General features: G+C 53.0%; 4 protein-coding genes across 4 annotated transcripts; all 4 read right to left on the reverse strand.

The window, feature by feature from the left end:
* Positions 1 to 4957: 4957 nt before the first annotated feature.
* Positions 4958 to 7507, reverse strand: DACRYDRAFT_90183 (MFS general substrate transporter; the record flags this gene model as incomplete). Its single annotated transcript, XM_040776949.1, has 21 exons — positions 4958 to 5118; positions 5170 to 5254; positions 5311 to 5373; positions 5428 to 5481; positions 5531 to 5617; positions 5668 to 5783; positions 5833 to 5958; positions 6008 to 6053; positions 6107 to 6227; positions 6262 to 6339; positions 6383 to 6425; positions 6478 to 6569; positions 6617 to 6658; positions 6707 to 6801; positions 6858 to 6911; positions 6960 to 7026; positions 7083 to 7108; positions 7158 to 7175; positions 7225 to 7254; positions 7304 to 7411; positions 7472 to 7507. The coding sequence occupies 21 exons, from the start codon at positions 7505 to 7507 to the stop codon at positions 4958 to 4960; spliced, it is 1548 nt and encodes a 515-aa protein (XP_040626411.1).
* A 587-nt stretch (positions 7508 to 8094) lies between these two features.
* DACRYDRAFT_23637 (subtilisin-like protein) lies at positions 8095 to 10445 on the reverse strand. Its single transcript, XM_040773322.1, has 8 exons — positions 9958 to 10445; positions 9660 to 9906; positions 9333 to 9608; positions 9044 to 9281; positions 8682 to 8992; positions 8552 to 8632; positions 8329 to 8496; positions 8095 to 8278 (listed from the first exon to the last, which is right to left on the reverse strand). The coding sequence occupies exons 1-8, from the start codon at positions 10237 to 10239 to the stop codon at positions 8121 to 8123; spliced, it is 1761 nt and encodes a 586-aa protein (XP_040626412.1). The 5' UTR covers positions 10240 to 10445; the 3' UTR covers positions 8095 to 8120.
* Positions 10446 to 10795: 350 nt separating this feature from the next.
* On the reverse strand, positions 10796 to 11541 carry DACRYDRAFT_95903 (uncharacterized protein). The gene is made up of 2 exons (XM_040777330.1): positions 11506 to 11541; positions 10796 to 11455 (listed from the first exon to the last, which is right to left on the reverse strand). Exon 2 carries the CDS (start codon positions 11389 to 11391, stop codon positions 10822 to 10824), a length of 570 nt encoding a protein of 189 aa, XP_040626413.1. The 5' UTR covers positions 11392 to 11455; positions 11506 to 11541; the 3' UTR covers positions 10796 to 10821.
* A 268-nt stretch (positions 11542 to 11809) lies between these two features.
* Positions 11810 to 14686, reverse strand: DACRYDRAFT_117750 (uncharacterized protein; the record flags this gene model as incomplete). Its single annotated transcript, XM_040770446.1, has 2 exons — positions 11810 to 12817; positions 12870 to 14686. The coding sequence occupies 2 exons, from the start codon at positions 14684 to 14686 to the stop codon at positions 11824 to 11826; spliced, it is 2811 nt and encodes a 936-aa protein (XP_040626414.1). The 3' UTR covers positions 11810 to 11823.
* Positions 14687 to 16430: the final 1744 nt, after the last annotated feature.

Genomic DNA, 16430 nt, shown 5'->3' on the forward strand with positions numbered 1-16430 from the left:
ACTTGAGAACCTGGCTAAGGAAGGAGGGAGAGGCTCTGTGAGGATGTCGTCTCCCTTTCCTCTCCCTCCTGCTCCGCTTCTTCTTCCTTCTGCTCCTCTGCCTTCTGCTGATGCTATTGCCGCTCCTGATCCGCCAGCTGCTCGCCCCACTGTTGAAGGTCCAGCACCGGGAGGAGAAAACGGGTACTCTCTTTCTCCGCTGTCGCTCTCCTGTAGCTGCAGCTGCCGCTCTGCCGCTCTGTGCCTTCCCTTCTCCCGCCCTTCCCCCCTCTCCCTTTCCCTTTCCCACTCTCTTTCCCACTCTCTATCCCGGTCCCTCTCCCTCTCTCGTTCTCGTTCCCGTTCCCTCTCTCTTTCCCTTTCCCGTTCCCTTTCTCGTTCCCTCTCCCTCTCCCCCTCCCTCTCCCTCCTATCCTGCAAAACGAATCCAGCGCTCAACATCGCCTCCCTATTCCCCAGTGCAAAATTGGGATGCAACAGGTATGTACAGGTGATGTGCAGCTGCCCGTGAGGGGTGGGGATGGGGGAGAGGCGGGTGGTGGATGTTGACGGGGAGGGGGAGATGAGGGTCGCTAGTGCGTCTGTGGGGGTTGGGTTGGGGTTGGGCGTTGAGGGGAGGGCGAGGAGGAGTCGACAGTAGCAGTAACCGAAAGTAGTAGGAATCGACAGTAGCAGCAGCAGCAGCAAGATAGTAGCAGGATGAACACATAAACTCATCAGCGACCTCTCCCTTCCCTCCCACAGCAAAAAAACGTACCAAAATCCAAGACCCCTCTCTCCTCCCCTTCCCTAACAAGTCCCAGTCTCATACCTCCCATCCCCCCTCCTCCCATGCCCCCCATCCCCGCTCCCCCTCCCCCAATGCCCATGCCCATGCCCATGCCCATCTCCCCACCGCCCATGCCCATCCCCAGTCCAAACCCAACCCCCCCCTCCAGCCCCTTACCCCTCAACCTCCTCCCCACTCCCCAAGCCGGCATCTGCCTCAGTAACTGAAACAGAGCTCGGAAGAGTGAGATCCCGCGTTTGTACACTCTTTGCAGGGGCTCGTCTTCCCCCCCTACCCCTCCTCCTGGCCCTCCACTTCCCGCTCCAGCCGCTGCGCCCGCACCTCTCGCACCGGCACCACCGTAACCAGCAGGAAGCGACTGACTTGCCGAAAGCGGGCCAAGCTCCAACGTCCACCGTTCCAAAACCACCGCCCTCGGGCTCGGACTCAGTACTTGCGCCGGCTCATCACCCCACGAGCTAGCGGACGAAGCAGAAGCCGGGTGCAGCACCAGCAGCTGGGAGGGGGAGAGAGGAGGTATGTATAGGAGGGTTAGGATCGTTAGCCCTGAAGATGGGGGTGGGGAGGTCGAGAGAGCGCGATATGCTGCTAGTGCTTGGGTTAGGGAGGCAGGGGGTGTGTCGGGAGTTTCGATATTGAACTACCGTCATGCGATCAGTACTCTGTGGGAATTGGAAGGGAGAGATGCCTAACGGCACCTGGACGCACCCATTTATCCGTCTTGCGTTTCTCGTGCCTTTCTTCTTCTCCCCCTAAGCGGGCTTGGGCAAGTAAGAGCACTGTTTTTATATAAAACCTGTGGACTATTTGGTCTGCTTTTTTTGATGCTGCGGTTGGGGTGGGGATGGACATATTGATTGTTGGAGTGCGGGCGTGGTGGGCGAGGTGGCTATTGAGTGTGCATCTTGTGCGAGTGTGATATGTGGTTGGGTGAAGGCGTTGAGTGCTAGTAGTACTATGGGAGATGACTCGATATGCCGCAGTAGAGGGCGGACAGAAGTGCAAGTGCGAGTGCGAGTGCGAGTGAAAGGGTGAGTCGCGTCCTCGTCAGGTAAGGATAGGGGACGCGTAACTGCGCAAGTGCCTATACCTTATACCTGCTACCTTCCCTGCGTGTATTTGACTTGTTCTCACGCCCTTCTGGCAGTCTAGACACTAATGTTAAGATGATGCACTGTGTTGGTGAGTTGTGTCGCAGTGAGCAAGTACGCGAGAGAGTACTGTATGAGATAGGGTACTCTGCTGCAACACCCTATCATCTCTCGACTACGCTCGTGTACCATATACCCGTGCAGCGTCTATTCACTCTTTCTAGTATACTACTGCGTGTCTACCTATATTATCCCAATACCACTCAATGCCTACTCTTTCTCCCTCTTCCACCTAACCTCACACCAGTCACGCTCACGCTCACGCTTACTCCCTCGGCGGGTCACGCTCGCCTCCGCCCATTCCGGTTCCGCGACTAGCCCTCGCCTTCGGGGAATCGCTTCCGGATATAGGTTAGCCAACTTCCTAATCCGGAATTCTAGTGTTTATCAGTGCTTCGTTAGATGATGTCCCACTTCTCTTAACCTTGTTTGATTGTTTGATCCTGCATCTGCTGCCGATCAATCTGCCCATAAATCCACAGTTCACAGGGATCTATCCTCAATTCGGCAACTGTCGACCTGAATGGAGGCTACCACCGATCCCCGCCAGCCACATCCCCCCCCATCCAACAAGAAGATATAAACCCGTACCCTTCCTACCTCCCCCCGTTCTTCCCCCTGCAGCTCTCTTTCCCCGCAGCTCTCGTTCCCCCTAGTGCCAGATGATAATAGGTCTACAAGGCAGCTTAGAACGTTCCATCTGCTTTCCCCGTCCTCCTGCTCTCCTGCTTTCCTTATCCCGCCTTGGTCACCCATTCGTCTGCTTTCAGGCTCGGGTCGATTCGACCGCTCCTTTCTTATGCCTCTCAGGACCAGGACCAGGACCAGGACTAAGACTAGGAGTAGGAGTAGGAGAACCTCATCCCAGGATAGGTGGGACACTTCCTGCCCCGAGAGGAGCTTGGTGGTACCGATGTCCCCTTTCCTGGCTTACATCGTCCCCCCGTGTCTCCTTTTGACGCTCTGCTTCTGGTCCTCGCTGGACGCTGGACGCTGACCCGCTCATAGTCCTACCTCTGGCCAGATAACGATCCTCCCCAACATGGCCGTTCTTACTCCTTACTCCTTCGATGAATGTGTTTGAGTCGGGGTACGGATCCTCTGTCTGCCCGGAGAGAGGCTACATGAGACCCGAGACTCGACTAGGAAAGGTACGATTTCTCGCCTTGAGTTTGAGTTTGTCCGCTCTTTTGCACCTCTCAGCTCTCGCGAGGCGCCGATCCCAGGCGGGGCTCTATCGTCGTGCTATCTCCCTTGGGCTGTACAGGTGTGCAGCACCAAGGCAGATATATCTGGAGAGTAACCTGCTTGGGACCAGCGTCTTGTAGCTTCCACCTCCCTTTTCCACATCTCGCAGTGCTCGCGGAGCGCCGATCCCAAGCGGAAAACCATCGTCGTGCTATCTTCTCCCTTGGGTTGTACAGATGTGCAGAACCAGGGTGGACTTGTCTTGATGGTCATGGCAAAGCTCGCTTGGGACCAGCTTCTTGCAGCTTGCAGCTCCCTTCGAACTCTCAGCTCTCGCGGGGCGCCGATCCCAGGCTGGAAGCCATCGTCGTGCTATCTCCTGTGGGCTGTACCTTTGTACAGCCCAAGGGCGGATATATCTCTGATTGCAATGAGCTTGGGACCAGCTTCTTGCAGCTTGCACCTCCCTTCTCCGCACCTCTCAGCTCTGCATGGCGTTGATCCCAAGCAGAAAACGATCATCGTATTATATCCTGTGGGCTGTACAGGTGTGCAGCGCCAAGGTGGATATGTTTTGGTGGTAGAAATCTGCTTGTGACCAGCGTCTTGCAGACTCCGTTCTAGTCTATGTCCTTCCTAGGCGGAGGACGGTTCTCGCACTTGTGTTCTTCCCAGCCGTCCTGTCAGCTGGGCGCTTGCTCACTACACCGTCAGAATGCCATACTTCGTCAGACGACACCAAGCCGCGCACATCCTTCCCTCTCTGTGCGGTTGACTGGTTGAAGTCTTCATGTGTCCGGCTTGGGAGCTCGTCCCCACTTTATGACAGCTTTCGTTCTCTCCCGCTATCTACAGAACGATCGACACTTCTGGGGGCTCTCACTCCTATGCTTGCTCAGACGAGGCTCTAAAACCAGGAGCATGATCTCACTTCCACCTGGCTCTCATGCGAGTGTGGTTTGTTTGTGAGGTATTCGGCTGGTTTCAATTCCTCCTGCAGCTGGCACAGGAGCTCCAGCTGAACCAGGTGATGTCCGGCTCCTGCCTGGTCTATCGTGCGATCGAGAACCTCCCCCGATTCTCGCATGTTCATGCTCATCTCGGACGTGGGTCCTAAGCCAGCCTGCCACACTTGTATGGACCGGGGTGAGTATAGGGCGGACTGGATACTCTCGTCCTGTGGCTCATAGCTGGCCGTTTGACCAGCTAGCGAGTTCCCTCCTCATGGGCCCGGTCTGGGGAGGGGAGAGGGGCAGAGCGTATGGTCTTCCCTCATCTCCTTCCTCTTCTGGACCGTCTGCCTGTCCTCTTTCAGACCGCGGTCCTAGTGGACCTTCCCTGGGCTTCTGTCCATCCGATCGGGCTCAAAAACACACTTGGACTCATCCAAGCCGGGAGCAAGCTTGCGCAACGTCTCTAATGATTGTCCCATCCTCCAACATGAGGCAGTCCTGGAGTGGGCTAGATCCCAAGTTCTCCCCGCTCGGCCCTCTGTGGGTTTCTACTTCAACTTGCTAATACATATTTGGCTCTCGCCTCGTCTGTGCTGGAGATGTACCTCCGGTCCTTCTGGAACTTGTCTAGAGTTGTCTACCTTTCGAGTTGGTGAGTACTTGAACCTTGGTTCATATTCAATGAGGCGGTGTATCGCAGCTGCATGGGCCAGATCCGGGGACCTGCACTGCGCGCCTTGCTGTTCCCTCTTCGAGCAGGTCCGTGCGCTCTACGTCCTTGCGCGGATCTGAGAGAAATGTTGCGTTTGCTGGCATTCACCGCCAAATAACAACGTATATGCTAGCTAAGATTCGCGTTACAGAGATTCACACCATCACACAGACAACCTTGGGACGTCTCCGCTCGGCCCGAACGTAGCTGTGTCCTTTCCGTCCAAAGATTCTTCAGGCTCGTCCGTAATATCACTCTCGATCTGCTGCTTCGCTTTGCGCCTATCACGCCAGAGAAAGGATAGAACGACCGTATTCCAGAATACTGATTCCAGAAGTCAACCCATGGTACTGGATGGATGGGTAAAAAACGCACTGAGAAGGCAGGAGAGAACGATCGACCAGGTCATCCCTTTGGTTGCGGCAGGAAAGTCGGTCGTTTTCCAGACGAAATTCGGCGCCTGAAATTGACGTGTCACATCATCCTGTGACATATAAGGACAGATATGGGACTTGCCACTGCCTGGACAACGTAGGCAAGATCATTGCCCATCGCGACAAGGATGGCGCGAGCTTCGTTCTACAACATCACTCCCTCAGCCCATGACAGCATTAAGGGAATGAGCGGGCGCACATCTCCGCTGGAAATCTCGCCAATCCAGTTCAAAATCATGGGTCCCGCCGATCCCTACAATTCCGGTGAATAACGCATTTTGGTACACAGAGGCAAAACACACAGCGATGTTGCTCAAGTAGTAGATCACGAAGTGTCCCGTGATACTTTGATAGATCGGAAGCTGGCGAAGGGTGACGGCGAATATGATCTACCGGATATCAGTACACAGCAGCGACTGAGGTGCATACCAATCCTGACCATCAGCACAGCATTCAAGTAGATGAATGGCCATCTCGTCCCTCGCATTGGGCCGTCGGCAATCCAAGCCCAAGCCAGGGAATTGACGACCACGATGGCGTTCCCAGGGAGAGGAACTGGGCAGCGTTCATTGCAGTAGTAATGCAGTTTGAAATACAAGCTTACGCAAGTTGATCTGAGATACAGTGAAGGACACACCGGGCACCGGGGCCGGGACGTTGTTGAAGCTCTTGAGCCAATATCCCATTGGGCTTTGAATACTGGAATTGTTCCAGATTACATATAGCATGGCTATCCGCTCTTTCAGTCGAAAAGACTTGGAATCAGGCCAATGACTCACGTAGAATCCAGAAATGCCATCCAGTTAGAAGACGACGAAGTTTGGCCTGGTTTGTCTTTCAGGCATTTCAAACTATGAGGGTGCAGAATATCAACCGACCCAGCTCCAAGGCTCGCTGCCTTTACGTCCGATAGCTTTCATGCGAGCGCGCGCAATTTCTATTTCCTGTTTCCGGGTATCAGCATGAGGAGTCATATAATTGACGGATAAATTTTGTTGCCTTTTCACTCAACCAGAACGTAGGCTTTGCATACCATGGAAGTGCGGGGAGAAGAGCCAGGCCGAACAGGGCGATGGGCAAAGTAATAACGGCATCCACGATGAATAGCCATCTACCAGGCATGAGTAAAGGCCATCGCAGTCCTCGTCACTTACCTCCATCCCTGCAACCCATTGACCCCGCCAAGATTTGTATAAGCTGTCGACACGTAAGCGAATGTGTTTCTTGTTGGAGCATCCCACTACCGCACCCGCTGACTGTAAAAATCCGCTGAACATGGTACCCAGGTTACCCGAAACCCAGAAAATGTAGCTGCGCTTTGACAACTCTCTTGGAGTGTACCTTTGATGGAATTAGCGGGGAAAACAACACTAGGACGATGTACTGACCAGCAGCCCAAAATGTAGTGAATTCCCGGGTAGAAGCCAGATCTGGCATCCCGTTAATGTCCAGGCAGAGTGCCACGTGTCGTTACTCACTCAAACAATCCTACAAGGAAACGCAAAGCGTATAATGCCTTGATATCCTTGACAGCATAGTTTCCCAGTGTCGCCAATCCCCAGCCAATTTCCAGCTACGATAAGCCGCCGAATAAAAGGGATGGAGGAGGGAATATATGGGAAAACGTACACCGGGGATCAACCAACGGGGTGATATGCGGGTGAGAAGTAAATTGGACGGTATCTGAGAGATGGTTGATATTGTGTCTGATAAAGTAGAAAAGGAGCTCGCCTGTCCAATGACATATCCAACCGTCCATATTGAGGTAGCGGTCACTAACTCGTTGCCGTACATTGATCTGGAAAATAGGCAAGTGTCAGCGTTGTTTACTCGCCCGGATTTGTTCCAACGCACAGGTCTTCTTTCATGCCACTCAGGAACTGTGTACATCCTCAGCGCCGATGCAATTGGGATCAAGCAACAACTTACAGCATTGTTGACATTCGACTTTGAAGAAGAAAATCAGCACAAGCGGAAGAGCAAGACAGCATCTTACTTGGTCCAAGTTCTTCAAGAAGTACCCGAGCTGCAAGTGATTAGTATATAAGATCTCAGTCAATGGTGTGCGAACGCACTGAAGCAAATATAAGTAACGACGCATCGACTTTGAACAAGAGCCACCGTTCGTCAGGAGGAAGGTCAGCCGTGTCCCATAAGTAACCGGCCCAAGAGATTTTCTGCTTCTTTTGATCTACAATCTCGACCGCCACCACTTCAGAGTTATCGCTCTTCTCGAGGTGCACCACCGTCAGGTTGTCTTCAGCTCTGGTCGAAGCCATGTTTAGAAGACCGTGAAAGAGAGCGGAAATACAGCAGAACACTCCTTAAGTGCAAGATGATCTTTTGAAAGACTCCGCGATAGCGATTTCTTCGCAATTGTTGCATTATTGCGTGCTCCAGGCGGTGCCTGAGCTCCTCTCGGTGTTTATGTCAAAGCATCGTTCGCCATTCATTTGTCCAGAAACGCATTGTCGGGCTAGCTTCGGCGCTCCCTATTGAAGAGATACAGTAGTAAGCACAAGTCAATGTGCTCAACCGAAACCCTTGTTCTGTGGAGTTGACGCGCTTCCCCGCGGTGACCCTACCGAGTATGCACGCAATATTATCGCGCAATGGCACGTCATGGGCGATTCTATTTCAAACATAGTTCAGAGAATGATGCTGTCCCCATGATGCTCACAAGTTTGCGACACCATGCCGCCATCGATAGACTGTCTTCTGGATTTCGATGCGTTGGTCAAACTGAAGGCTGACAATTGCTGTCCCCATGAATGGCCCATGTTACGGCAGTCTGTCTTGTCCCGATGCACATCTCAGTTCAGTTCAGATCTCGGATGCGGATAGCAATGATCGGATAGACCGTTGAACAAATCAAGGATGAAGACCGGTATATTATAATGATAATGACAGGAGACTCATGAGTCGAGTGACATTCGGCGTGCCGACTCCGGTGATTGGATCCCAACCAACGGCTGCACTGAATCCGTTTTTCCCGCAACCCGGATTGGTCCCAGTTACAATATCGTTGAACCCAGTAGATCCAATGATATCTAACACATAATGTCAGCTCGGGGGATGATGACGACGAATGTCCACAAACACAACCAAGGGTTCAGGAAGCCCAGGGGCGCTTTACCCCGAGCCATGAGAAAATCATTAAGTAATGCAATGATGCTGGATAATGTCGGAGCTGAGCAAGACGTGCCAAATCCAGTGGTGAGATTTCCACTTTGTCGGATGATAAAGTTATCGCCTTGCGCGGACACATCTCGACATAGGGTTGAGCTGGCTGCATGCTGTAAAAGAGAAAAGAATGATCACACCTGGATAAGCTCGTCCTGAGGCGTTATAGAATCCAGAATACGAGCTGGGTATTTGCGGGGTATAAGCATTCACAGCACCCTCTGCAAAATGATCAGCGAAAGAGATTGCAAACTTGAAGGTTGAACATACCCTGCCAGTAAGGTCTTGAGAAATAATTGGAGAATCCTCCCCCGCTAAACGAGGCGGCGGTTTCGGGCACACCAGATGTTGCTCCAACAGCAGTGACATATGGACATGTGGCTGGGAAAAAAGGCAGGAACATGGGGGTGTAGTTCCCATCGATTGAGATGCAAGTGAGCGAGTCTTGTCCAGGGCCCTTGCCATCTCCAACACCACCATCACCAGAGCTGAACAAGACGCTCACGCCGCGGGCACCGAGCTGAGCAAAAAGATTGCAGACGCTGACAGCATAAGAATACGGAACTGTCTGCTCCTCATCCCTGAAACAGAGATTCAACGACCGCGGCAAAAACCTACAAGTTACGGCGTACCCATATGACGTTGACAATACGGTGGGCAGCTCACTATTGGACTTGTTGAGAATGTATGACAGGAATTCCGCGTACGGCTCATTAGTATTCTGGGGAGTACCGCTGGATGGGTTGAAAGGGGGGGAACCACCAGTGGAGTAGTAGGTATTCGGTATTGGGAAAGATAATGAGCCTCCATATTGGACGTCCAGGTTTCCTTCCAAGCTAGCCGCCATCTCGGACTGGTCATTAAAACCATCTAGGGGCTACGCATGAGTATAATAAGCATTGATAATAACGACATACGTACTGTTGATGAGCTCAACCGAAAAAGTGAAATCGTCCGCGAAGGCCTTAGGAGCGAATTCTTGATAGAAAAATGTAGTATCGTTCACATTAGCGTAGCTTTCAAGATACCCTGCAATGCCTAGATGATTGGGAGCGCTAGAGTTGGGTCGATAACTGCCTATGCCGTACAGCTCCTTGATGCAGTCCGGCGTAACGTAGTGTGAGCAGTCGATAGGGTTTGCCAGGACGATTCCTGGTGATACCGAGTGGACAAAAGACCTTTGTGGCTTGAGGCGCGCTGATATTAATCAATTTCGAGCGGGTGGCAGTAAAAAAGGAAAGGGTTAACCAAACATGGTAGTAGGCTGGATAAACTCCACGTGTTCATACAAGTCGGCTGGTAGCGACCAACTACTACAACGCACGATTGACGAACCGTCTTCATGCTCGAAGATGCGATATTCTGCGTCCAACATGTGCTCGGCTTTGTGCACCGGAACTTCGATACTAAGCCAGTCGCCTGCTCCGTTTCGGCTGACAGATCCTGCTGGGATGCCGTGATGTGAAAGCCAGGCTTCGATTGATTCAGAGGCATCCTGATACATTGTTAGATTGACAAGGGAACCTGTGAAATAACATCAACAAACCGGGTGGGGACGAACAAGCGCCTCGACTTGCTCCTTTTCCAAGTGCTGGCCATACTGCACGTGTCTTGGATCACTGATGTTGGCGAGTGCATCATACAAAGACGTTGGGTCAGCCTGACGTAATCCAATTTGTAGCCGCAAAAGATGATCGGGAGGTGCTCTGCTGCTTGTTGTCCATCCCCGCGGTATGACAGAGACAGATTCCTTGACTAAGAAAGACTGCCAAGCCAGTGCAGAACCGCTGAACGTGAGCGCCCAAAACAGCAGTTGGATGAAGATCATCGTGGAAAGCTATCACTGTTGGTGGTTATGGCAAGAAGTAAGCCATTCAGCGCTCTGACATAAGAAATGGGCGTCAGATGGACCTGATGTCCCGGATACTCCGGGTTTGCTGGCTGGAATCCTGTGCAACCGGGCACAAAATTATTGATGAAGCGCCAGAAATTACGAGCGTCAATAGTAGCTGGCGTCAAATGCAGCTGATTATAACGTCTCGGCCGGGAGAGCACAGATGGGAGGGTTGGCTTGTAGTTGTTCCCAGAGGAAATTTTACAGGGAAGGACTCAACTGGAATGGAAGGCGCATGGTGATTGTTGCTCAGGAACCGCACAGCCTTGAGATGACGTAAGCAGATTGTTTATCAGCTTACGGGCCTCGGCCGTTCCTTACCTCACGAAATTCGTCCACTTGGCATGATATTCTTATCTTGGGTTGTACTTACTGGGATGGTCAGCAAACAAAATCTCTCCAACAATCGATGAGGACGTTCAGCATGGTTCGAATTTCCATTTTCTTTCCTGTACAGGGGTAAATGTATAATACATGGTCGACATTTTGGCCTCTAATTTATTATCAACGTTTGTTCTACTCAGCACCCAAAATATCAGAACGAAGATCGGACGACGTCGCACCAATGAGAGATATCTTCCAAGAATCGCTTTCTTCGATCGTCCTCCCCCATAGTGAGTCGTTCTCCATAACCTTCAAGACTCGGGTACTTCCGCACACGAAAACGACACAGAAGATCTGTGAACATACTCCCTTTTCATATCGCCTGTACATGAGGGCATCGTATTGTGTCATAGGAATAATGCCGAGTTCGTCAATAATGAAGCGGTAGGGATGATGCGGATCTGGTGAATGTATCATAAGGTTTGCATAGATAACGTGAGAGCAAGCGAAGAAGCGCCCATCGTCGTCATTCATGCGATATAGCGCCGGTGGTCCAGCTTCCCAGAAAGCATGACGATAGCGGGCGTACCAAAGAATTGATCTGATCAGTAAGAGTGAAAGGCATGGGATTGCCCATAGCCTCGATAGCTGCCTGGACGTCGAACTCGGACTCCTCCGTCGTGACACTCGGCACTGACGCCCACATATGCCTCCCAGAGTCTTTGGGTGTTCGACGGGACTCCAGCATTCGTCTAAGCTCATACTCCCGTCGATGTCCTTCAAGCGCCCTCTCGTTCGTATTGGTGCTTGACAAGTCGAGTCCAATCTGGGGATCTCCCTTCAGGTTGTGTACGTCTGAGTGCAATAAGAACAAACCATTCATTCCAAGAAAAGACTGAAGCGGAATCGTCGCGGATGTGTGCCCAGACAAAGTCATACACACGATGGAGAAGGTATGAGTTGGCCGGAGGTGATGAAGGCAGTGCATGGCCTCGTGTTTCCTAAAAAAGTGCGACGAAAGGCCTAGAATTTGAATCAGTCGTGCAGCAGAGAGGTGTAACTTTCATTCAACTGAACAATATAATACACATAATTGAATTCCACAATACCCCCTTCCCCTTATCATCTTCAGCATCGTTTCCTTTGGTATGTAACATGAAGGTAAGTAAAGTTATGTGGTCGTTAGAATTCTCCTCATTCCAGCAAATCCCATCCCCACTCCTCGAGGCCCATCACCCTCAGCCTGTCTTCTATCCCACCAGATTTCTTGGCGCTCACCCAGTGCTTATCAGCGTCACGGGTATCGTCTTTCTCAGCGCGGGCCTCTGCACGCAACTCTTCGAGTAGCTTCCACCAGCCTTTGCCCACGCCACCATTCGCCCAACCAACAACCTCGACATTCCAGCCCATTCTCACAGCCGCTCTAGCACAACCTACAAAGCCCTCTTCGTTGAACTCCGAGCTGGCGGCGTCACCCGTGGCGATGACCAACGTGTTCCTCTGCTGGGGTGATCCTGGGTGGGAGGGGGCGGAAGGGTGTGAAAGGATCGACTTGTAGATATGTAATTGAAGGAGCTCGTCCACTGCCTGTTCCTTGAACCTCGGGGGCCTGCTTCCTGCGCTCGTGCTTGCAGAGCCCGATTGAGGGGTAGGGACCGGAATGCCAGCGAGAGAACCACGCATAGGCGTGGCAGGCGCCAGGTCGGTATCACTGCTGTCGCCGGCGGCTTGCTTGGCAGAGGGTTTGGTAATTACGCCTTTCCTTCGCGTCGCGGCGCCGCCCACGCTGACCGCCTTTGGCCCCTGTGGACTATTGCCTTTGCCTCCTTTGCCACCCGGACCGCCAGGCGAAGAGCCCTTCGCACGGCTGGCAGCTTGGCTGACCCGTTCGCGCGCCTTCTGTGGTACCCTCTGTAACACACTCACTTCGTACCCGCAGAGTTCAATCGGTTCGAGGGACGAATACAATGGTGAGGAAGCGACCAGGACACGTTTCGTGATAGGACGACCGCGCTCGAGGAGCAGAGCAAGAGAAGGGTAGGAGAGCATATGCTTGGGTTTGCCGGATGGCGTTGTCGGCGTTGTCTGGGTGTGGCTCGCATGGGACGGGTGCGAAGGGTGAGAGGGATGTGAAGGTGGTGGGGGATTCAGCTTCAGCCACTCGAGGAAGCCTACTAGGATGTTGGAGCTGGATGAGAAGATAAGCCTCTCTCCGATTCTCCATAAAGGAGTGAACGTACTGATCAATAAACACGTGTACCTCTCCTCCTTCCTGTCCGAGCTCCTCTTCACCCTCCCCTATAGCAAGCTGTGTCCCCCACCTCCTCGTAAACCTCTCCGTTTCCCGCATCCCCATCTCTAGCAATCCCCTCTCTAAGGGGAATTCGATCATTAATTTCTGGCATAACTTCGCTAGCCTGTCTGGAGGAGCTAGGGAAGGGAGGGGGACGAGAGCTGCAGGCAAGGAGTCCTTCGTGTGTTTCGACTTGCTGGTAACGGCGCTGGGTTGCTGGTGAGTTTTATTCTTTGCGTTCGGTGTAGGCTGAGCACGGGTAGGTGGAAGCGGGAGGGGACGATGATCAGCAGCAGATGAGGGAAGGAGGATCTTCACGGGCGTCTTTGGTGTCTGCCCAACGAGCCCACCAACATTAGAGGCCCACAGAGTTCCTGCCCATGCACCCGCGGACACGCCGGGCATGACAGTTCCTATCCCGCCATATGCCTGGGAATGGAGCGAATCCCCTGTGAGCGTCTCGCCCTCCAACTCCAGATCAATCTCCACGTCGTCCGGTTCGGTTTCGTCTAGGATGCTGCCCGCCCTTGCACCCTGGAGGACGACGCCCACCCCTGCATAGCGGACAAGGTCGTCTAGTAACGCACGGCGCTTGCTGTCCGAGTCACTGCCTGCGTTCTGCGCGCCAGTGGTGGGCGGTGCGGCAAAATCGTATGTCTGCGTGGGGCCGGGGTAGTACCCAGAGGTCGGGTAGTAGTTCGTGCTGCTGTTGGTCCTCATATTGGTATCCACACCGGTGCTGGAAGAATACATTGATGTATGTGCGAGTTCCCTTAAAGGTCGTGTCTGCGAATGAAGATAGGCCAAAACGCTCTCAAAGTCACCGAGTTCCGCAGGGTCCGACGAGGGCGGGTCGTCACTCATCCCTCCGCTAGCGGCCGGATCATGTAACCATTCTTCATTCACCTGTGCCTGTGCCCAACTGGGGTGCATTTGGAGGAAATGTGGCGCAAATGGCCCTGGAAGAGGCGTAGCATGACCGGTGGGGGTGACCCTCCTCCCTCTCGCAATTTCAAACGGGACCGGCGTGGGCATGGGCAGAAAAGCGTTGAGTACTGGACTGGGATCACTAGTGTCATCCCCGTCGTCCGAGTTCTCCCGCTCAGAGGGGAGGAGGTAGATGTCCTTGAGCGGTCCGCTCCATACGGTCGAAAGCTCAGCTTCGGAGTTGGGGGAGGGCGGGCTGCTCTCCTCTTCATCGACTTCGTCTTCTTCTTCATCGTCGTCTAGGTCGTCCTCATCGTGTTGAGCACTCGGAGGAAAGGGTGTGCCGTATCGCCTACCCGTGCGGGGCGGGGAGGCTCGAGGTGTCCCTGCTCGAGTCCCGGTACGCGTTTCCCCTTCTCTAACCCGCGCTGCACCGGGATGCAGCTCCTGCAGTGCGCTCAACACGCTGCTCAAATCCCCTAAACCACCGTTCTGTTGTGCAGGAGAAGGAGTAGCTGGGGAAGGGGAATGATCGAAGGATGAGGTCAAGGAGTATGGTGGAGATAGCGAGAGGGAGAGGAGTGTCGGTGCAGATGAAGTTGATGAGAGTGCTGCAGAGCCCTGAGTGTATTTGGAGACCTGTGAGACCTGCGAATGTTGAGACTGCTGCGAGACTTGCGAATGTTGAGATTGCTGCGATACCTGCGAACGTTGGGATTGCTGCGACTGCTGTGAGGTGTGGGAATGATGCGAGTACGAAGAAGTGTGAGATCCTGCTCGATGGTGGTGCGTCTGGTCCTGAAAAAACTGCTGCGCTGGTACAGGTGGAGGTGCCATGGTCTGATACTGGGCGCGTTCCTGGTGAAAGTGTGTGGGGTTCGGTTGAGGATGTGGAAAAGAGGGCGGGGGAAAGGGAGGCGCCATTGCCGGCGTAGTGGGGTAGAAGGTAGTGTGTGCCAGGTCTTGTACGTCTGGAATATTGGATTGCAGTTCAGCGTTGGATGCGAGTATCGTAACAAGTCCCTCGATCGTCAGTCGTCGTTCAGCCACAAACCGAGCTCAGAATCGTGCAAATCGTGTAGATCGCGATGATCGTTCCGGTGGTCGTAAATGAAGAGAACTTTGATGCTAGAGTGATGATTGCAATTAAAAGGCTGTGTGTGGATACTTGAGCGAACCGTTGCGCACGATATGGGATGAATTGGCTGTTGGTCGATCGGTAGTATGGTGCAAAGCGAGTGCGGAGGATACGAAAATTGAATGGGAAAAGGCAGGCGGCGGGTCAAATGATGCCAGCGGGCTGCGGCCCCAACGGCGAAGAGTCAAACCCCCTTGAAATCAGGAGTAAAGCGGGTAAAATTCCAGCAGAGCAGGAGTAAGTGTAGCGTGGAGTGAGCAAGGCAAGAGGTGAGGAGGAGGGACAGGCCAAGTTCGGTTGTGAGCGTGTGTGCCTCGAGGCATGAGTCGTCAACGCGTGGGACACGCGAGGTTCATTACCCGCTCAGGGATCACAACAGATCGCCGAGATGCCCTTACCGCCGATCGATGGCAATCGGTACAGCCACCCTGTTCCTTGTTCCACTCTTCATATATTCGCTTTTTTGAAAGCTTTGGCCATGTTCTTGTCTGTGAAAGAGAGAAATGCGTCACCCATCCCTTTTTAAGAGCTTGGTGAAAGCATACAATTCCGTCCGCAACTGTCGTGTGAAAAAGTCACGACCGGCCCGGTCCATCTCCAACATCGGTTGAGTGAAGAACACCATCGAAGTAAGGCACATACCCCACCTGGCTTCCCTCGCTTCCAGATTCGTGCATCCGCAGTCCAGTTCTGCAGACATCCGCCTTTATCCCTCGTCGACTCTGTTCCCAGACTCAGATCAAACAACGCTTGTATCCTCTGTTTATGGGTAACGAGAGGAAGTCGCTATCCCTCCTACCACACCAACGGATGCACGAACAACCACGCGCCGATCCCGATCACGAGAAGAGGACAAAGAGTGGAGTGGGAAAGCCAGTTGAAGGGTTGGATACATGTTGAAGAGCGGGACAGAGCGCCGTTTAAATATGAGTGTCTGTGCAACTCGAGATCTGGGAGGATGGATGCGGTACTGCTGATGTCGGCGATCCATTGTGTTGGTTATTGACATGGGACCCTCTGTCGTAATTCTGTACGTGCGTTGTACATCTTAACTCTTGCCCGGAAGCTCACCCTAACTAACAGTCGCCATTTGACGTTTGACCGCGCAGAGTGCAGGCCCATGCCACGTTTCCGAGCTGAATCTTCATCCCCACAGGCTTTCCTCGCTTTCCCCGTTCAATCTGTGATTGAGCAGGAGTACAATGCCGGTCGCAGAGACGCTTCCTCATGTATTTATCACCGCTGTCCTATCGCTGTCATTACGAAGAGGATGCCTTATTGCATAGGGCCCACCACAGAAGAGCTAGCAACGCAGACCTCATCAGGTTTCGTTCAATCACGCATATACATCTCGGTAATACAAGAGTTTGGTCATGTGAAGAGAGCGAGAGAAAAATCACTAGTTTGTCTCATCCTCTTCTCTCTTCATCTCTACTCCTAAGC

Source organism: Dacryopinax primogenitus, assembly GCF_000292625.1.
Source record: "Dacryopinax primogenitus strain DJM-731 SS1 chromosome Unknown DACRYscaffold_15, whole genome shotgun sequence".
NCBI classification, from domain to species: domain Eukaryota; kingdom Fungi; phylum Basidiomycota; class Dacrymycetes; order Dacrymycetales; family Dacrymycetaceae; genus Dacryopinax; species Dacryopinax primogenitus.

What these genes read in the sequence shown, in the direction of transcription:
- DACRYDRAFT_95903 (XM_040777330.1), bottom strand. Translation starts at nt 11,391, where the DNA reads ATGAGCTTAGACGAATGCTGGAGTCCCGTCGAACACCCAAAGACTCTG.
- DACRYDRAFT_23637 (XM_040773322.1), bottom strand. Translation starts at nt 10,239, where the DNA reads ATGATCTTCATCCAACTGCTGTTTTGGGCGCTCACGTTCAGCGGTTCT. An exon ending in GTATTGTCAACGTCATATGG is followed by an intron (nt 8,993 to 9,043) that starts GTACGCCGTAAC and finishes TCTCTGTTTCAG; the next exon opens with GGATGAGGAGCAGACAGTTC. An exon ending in CTCAGGACGAGCTTATCCAG is followed by an intron (nt 8,497 to 8,551) that starts GTGTGATCATTC and finishes CCCTATGTCGAG; the next exon opens with ATGTGTCCGCGCAAGGCGAT.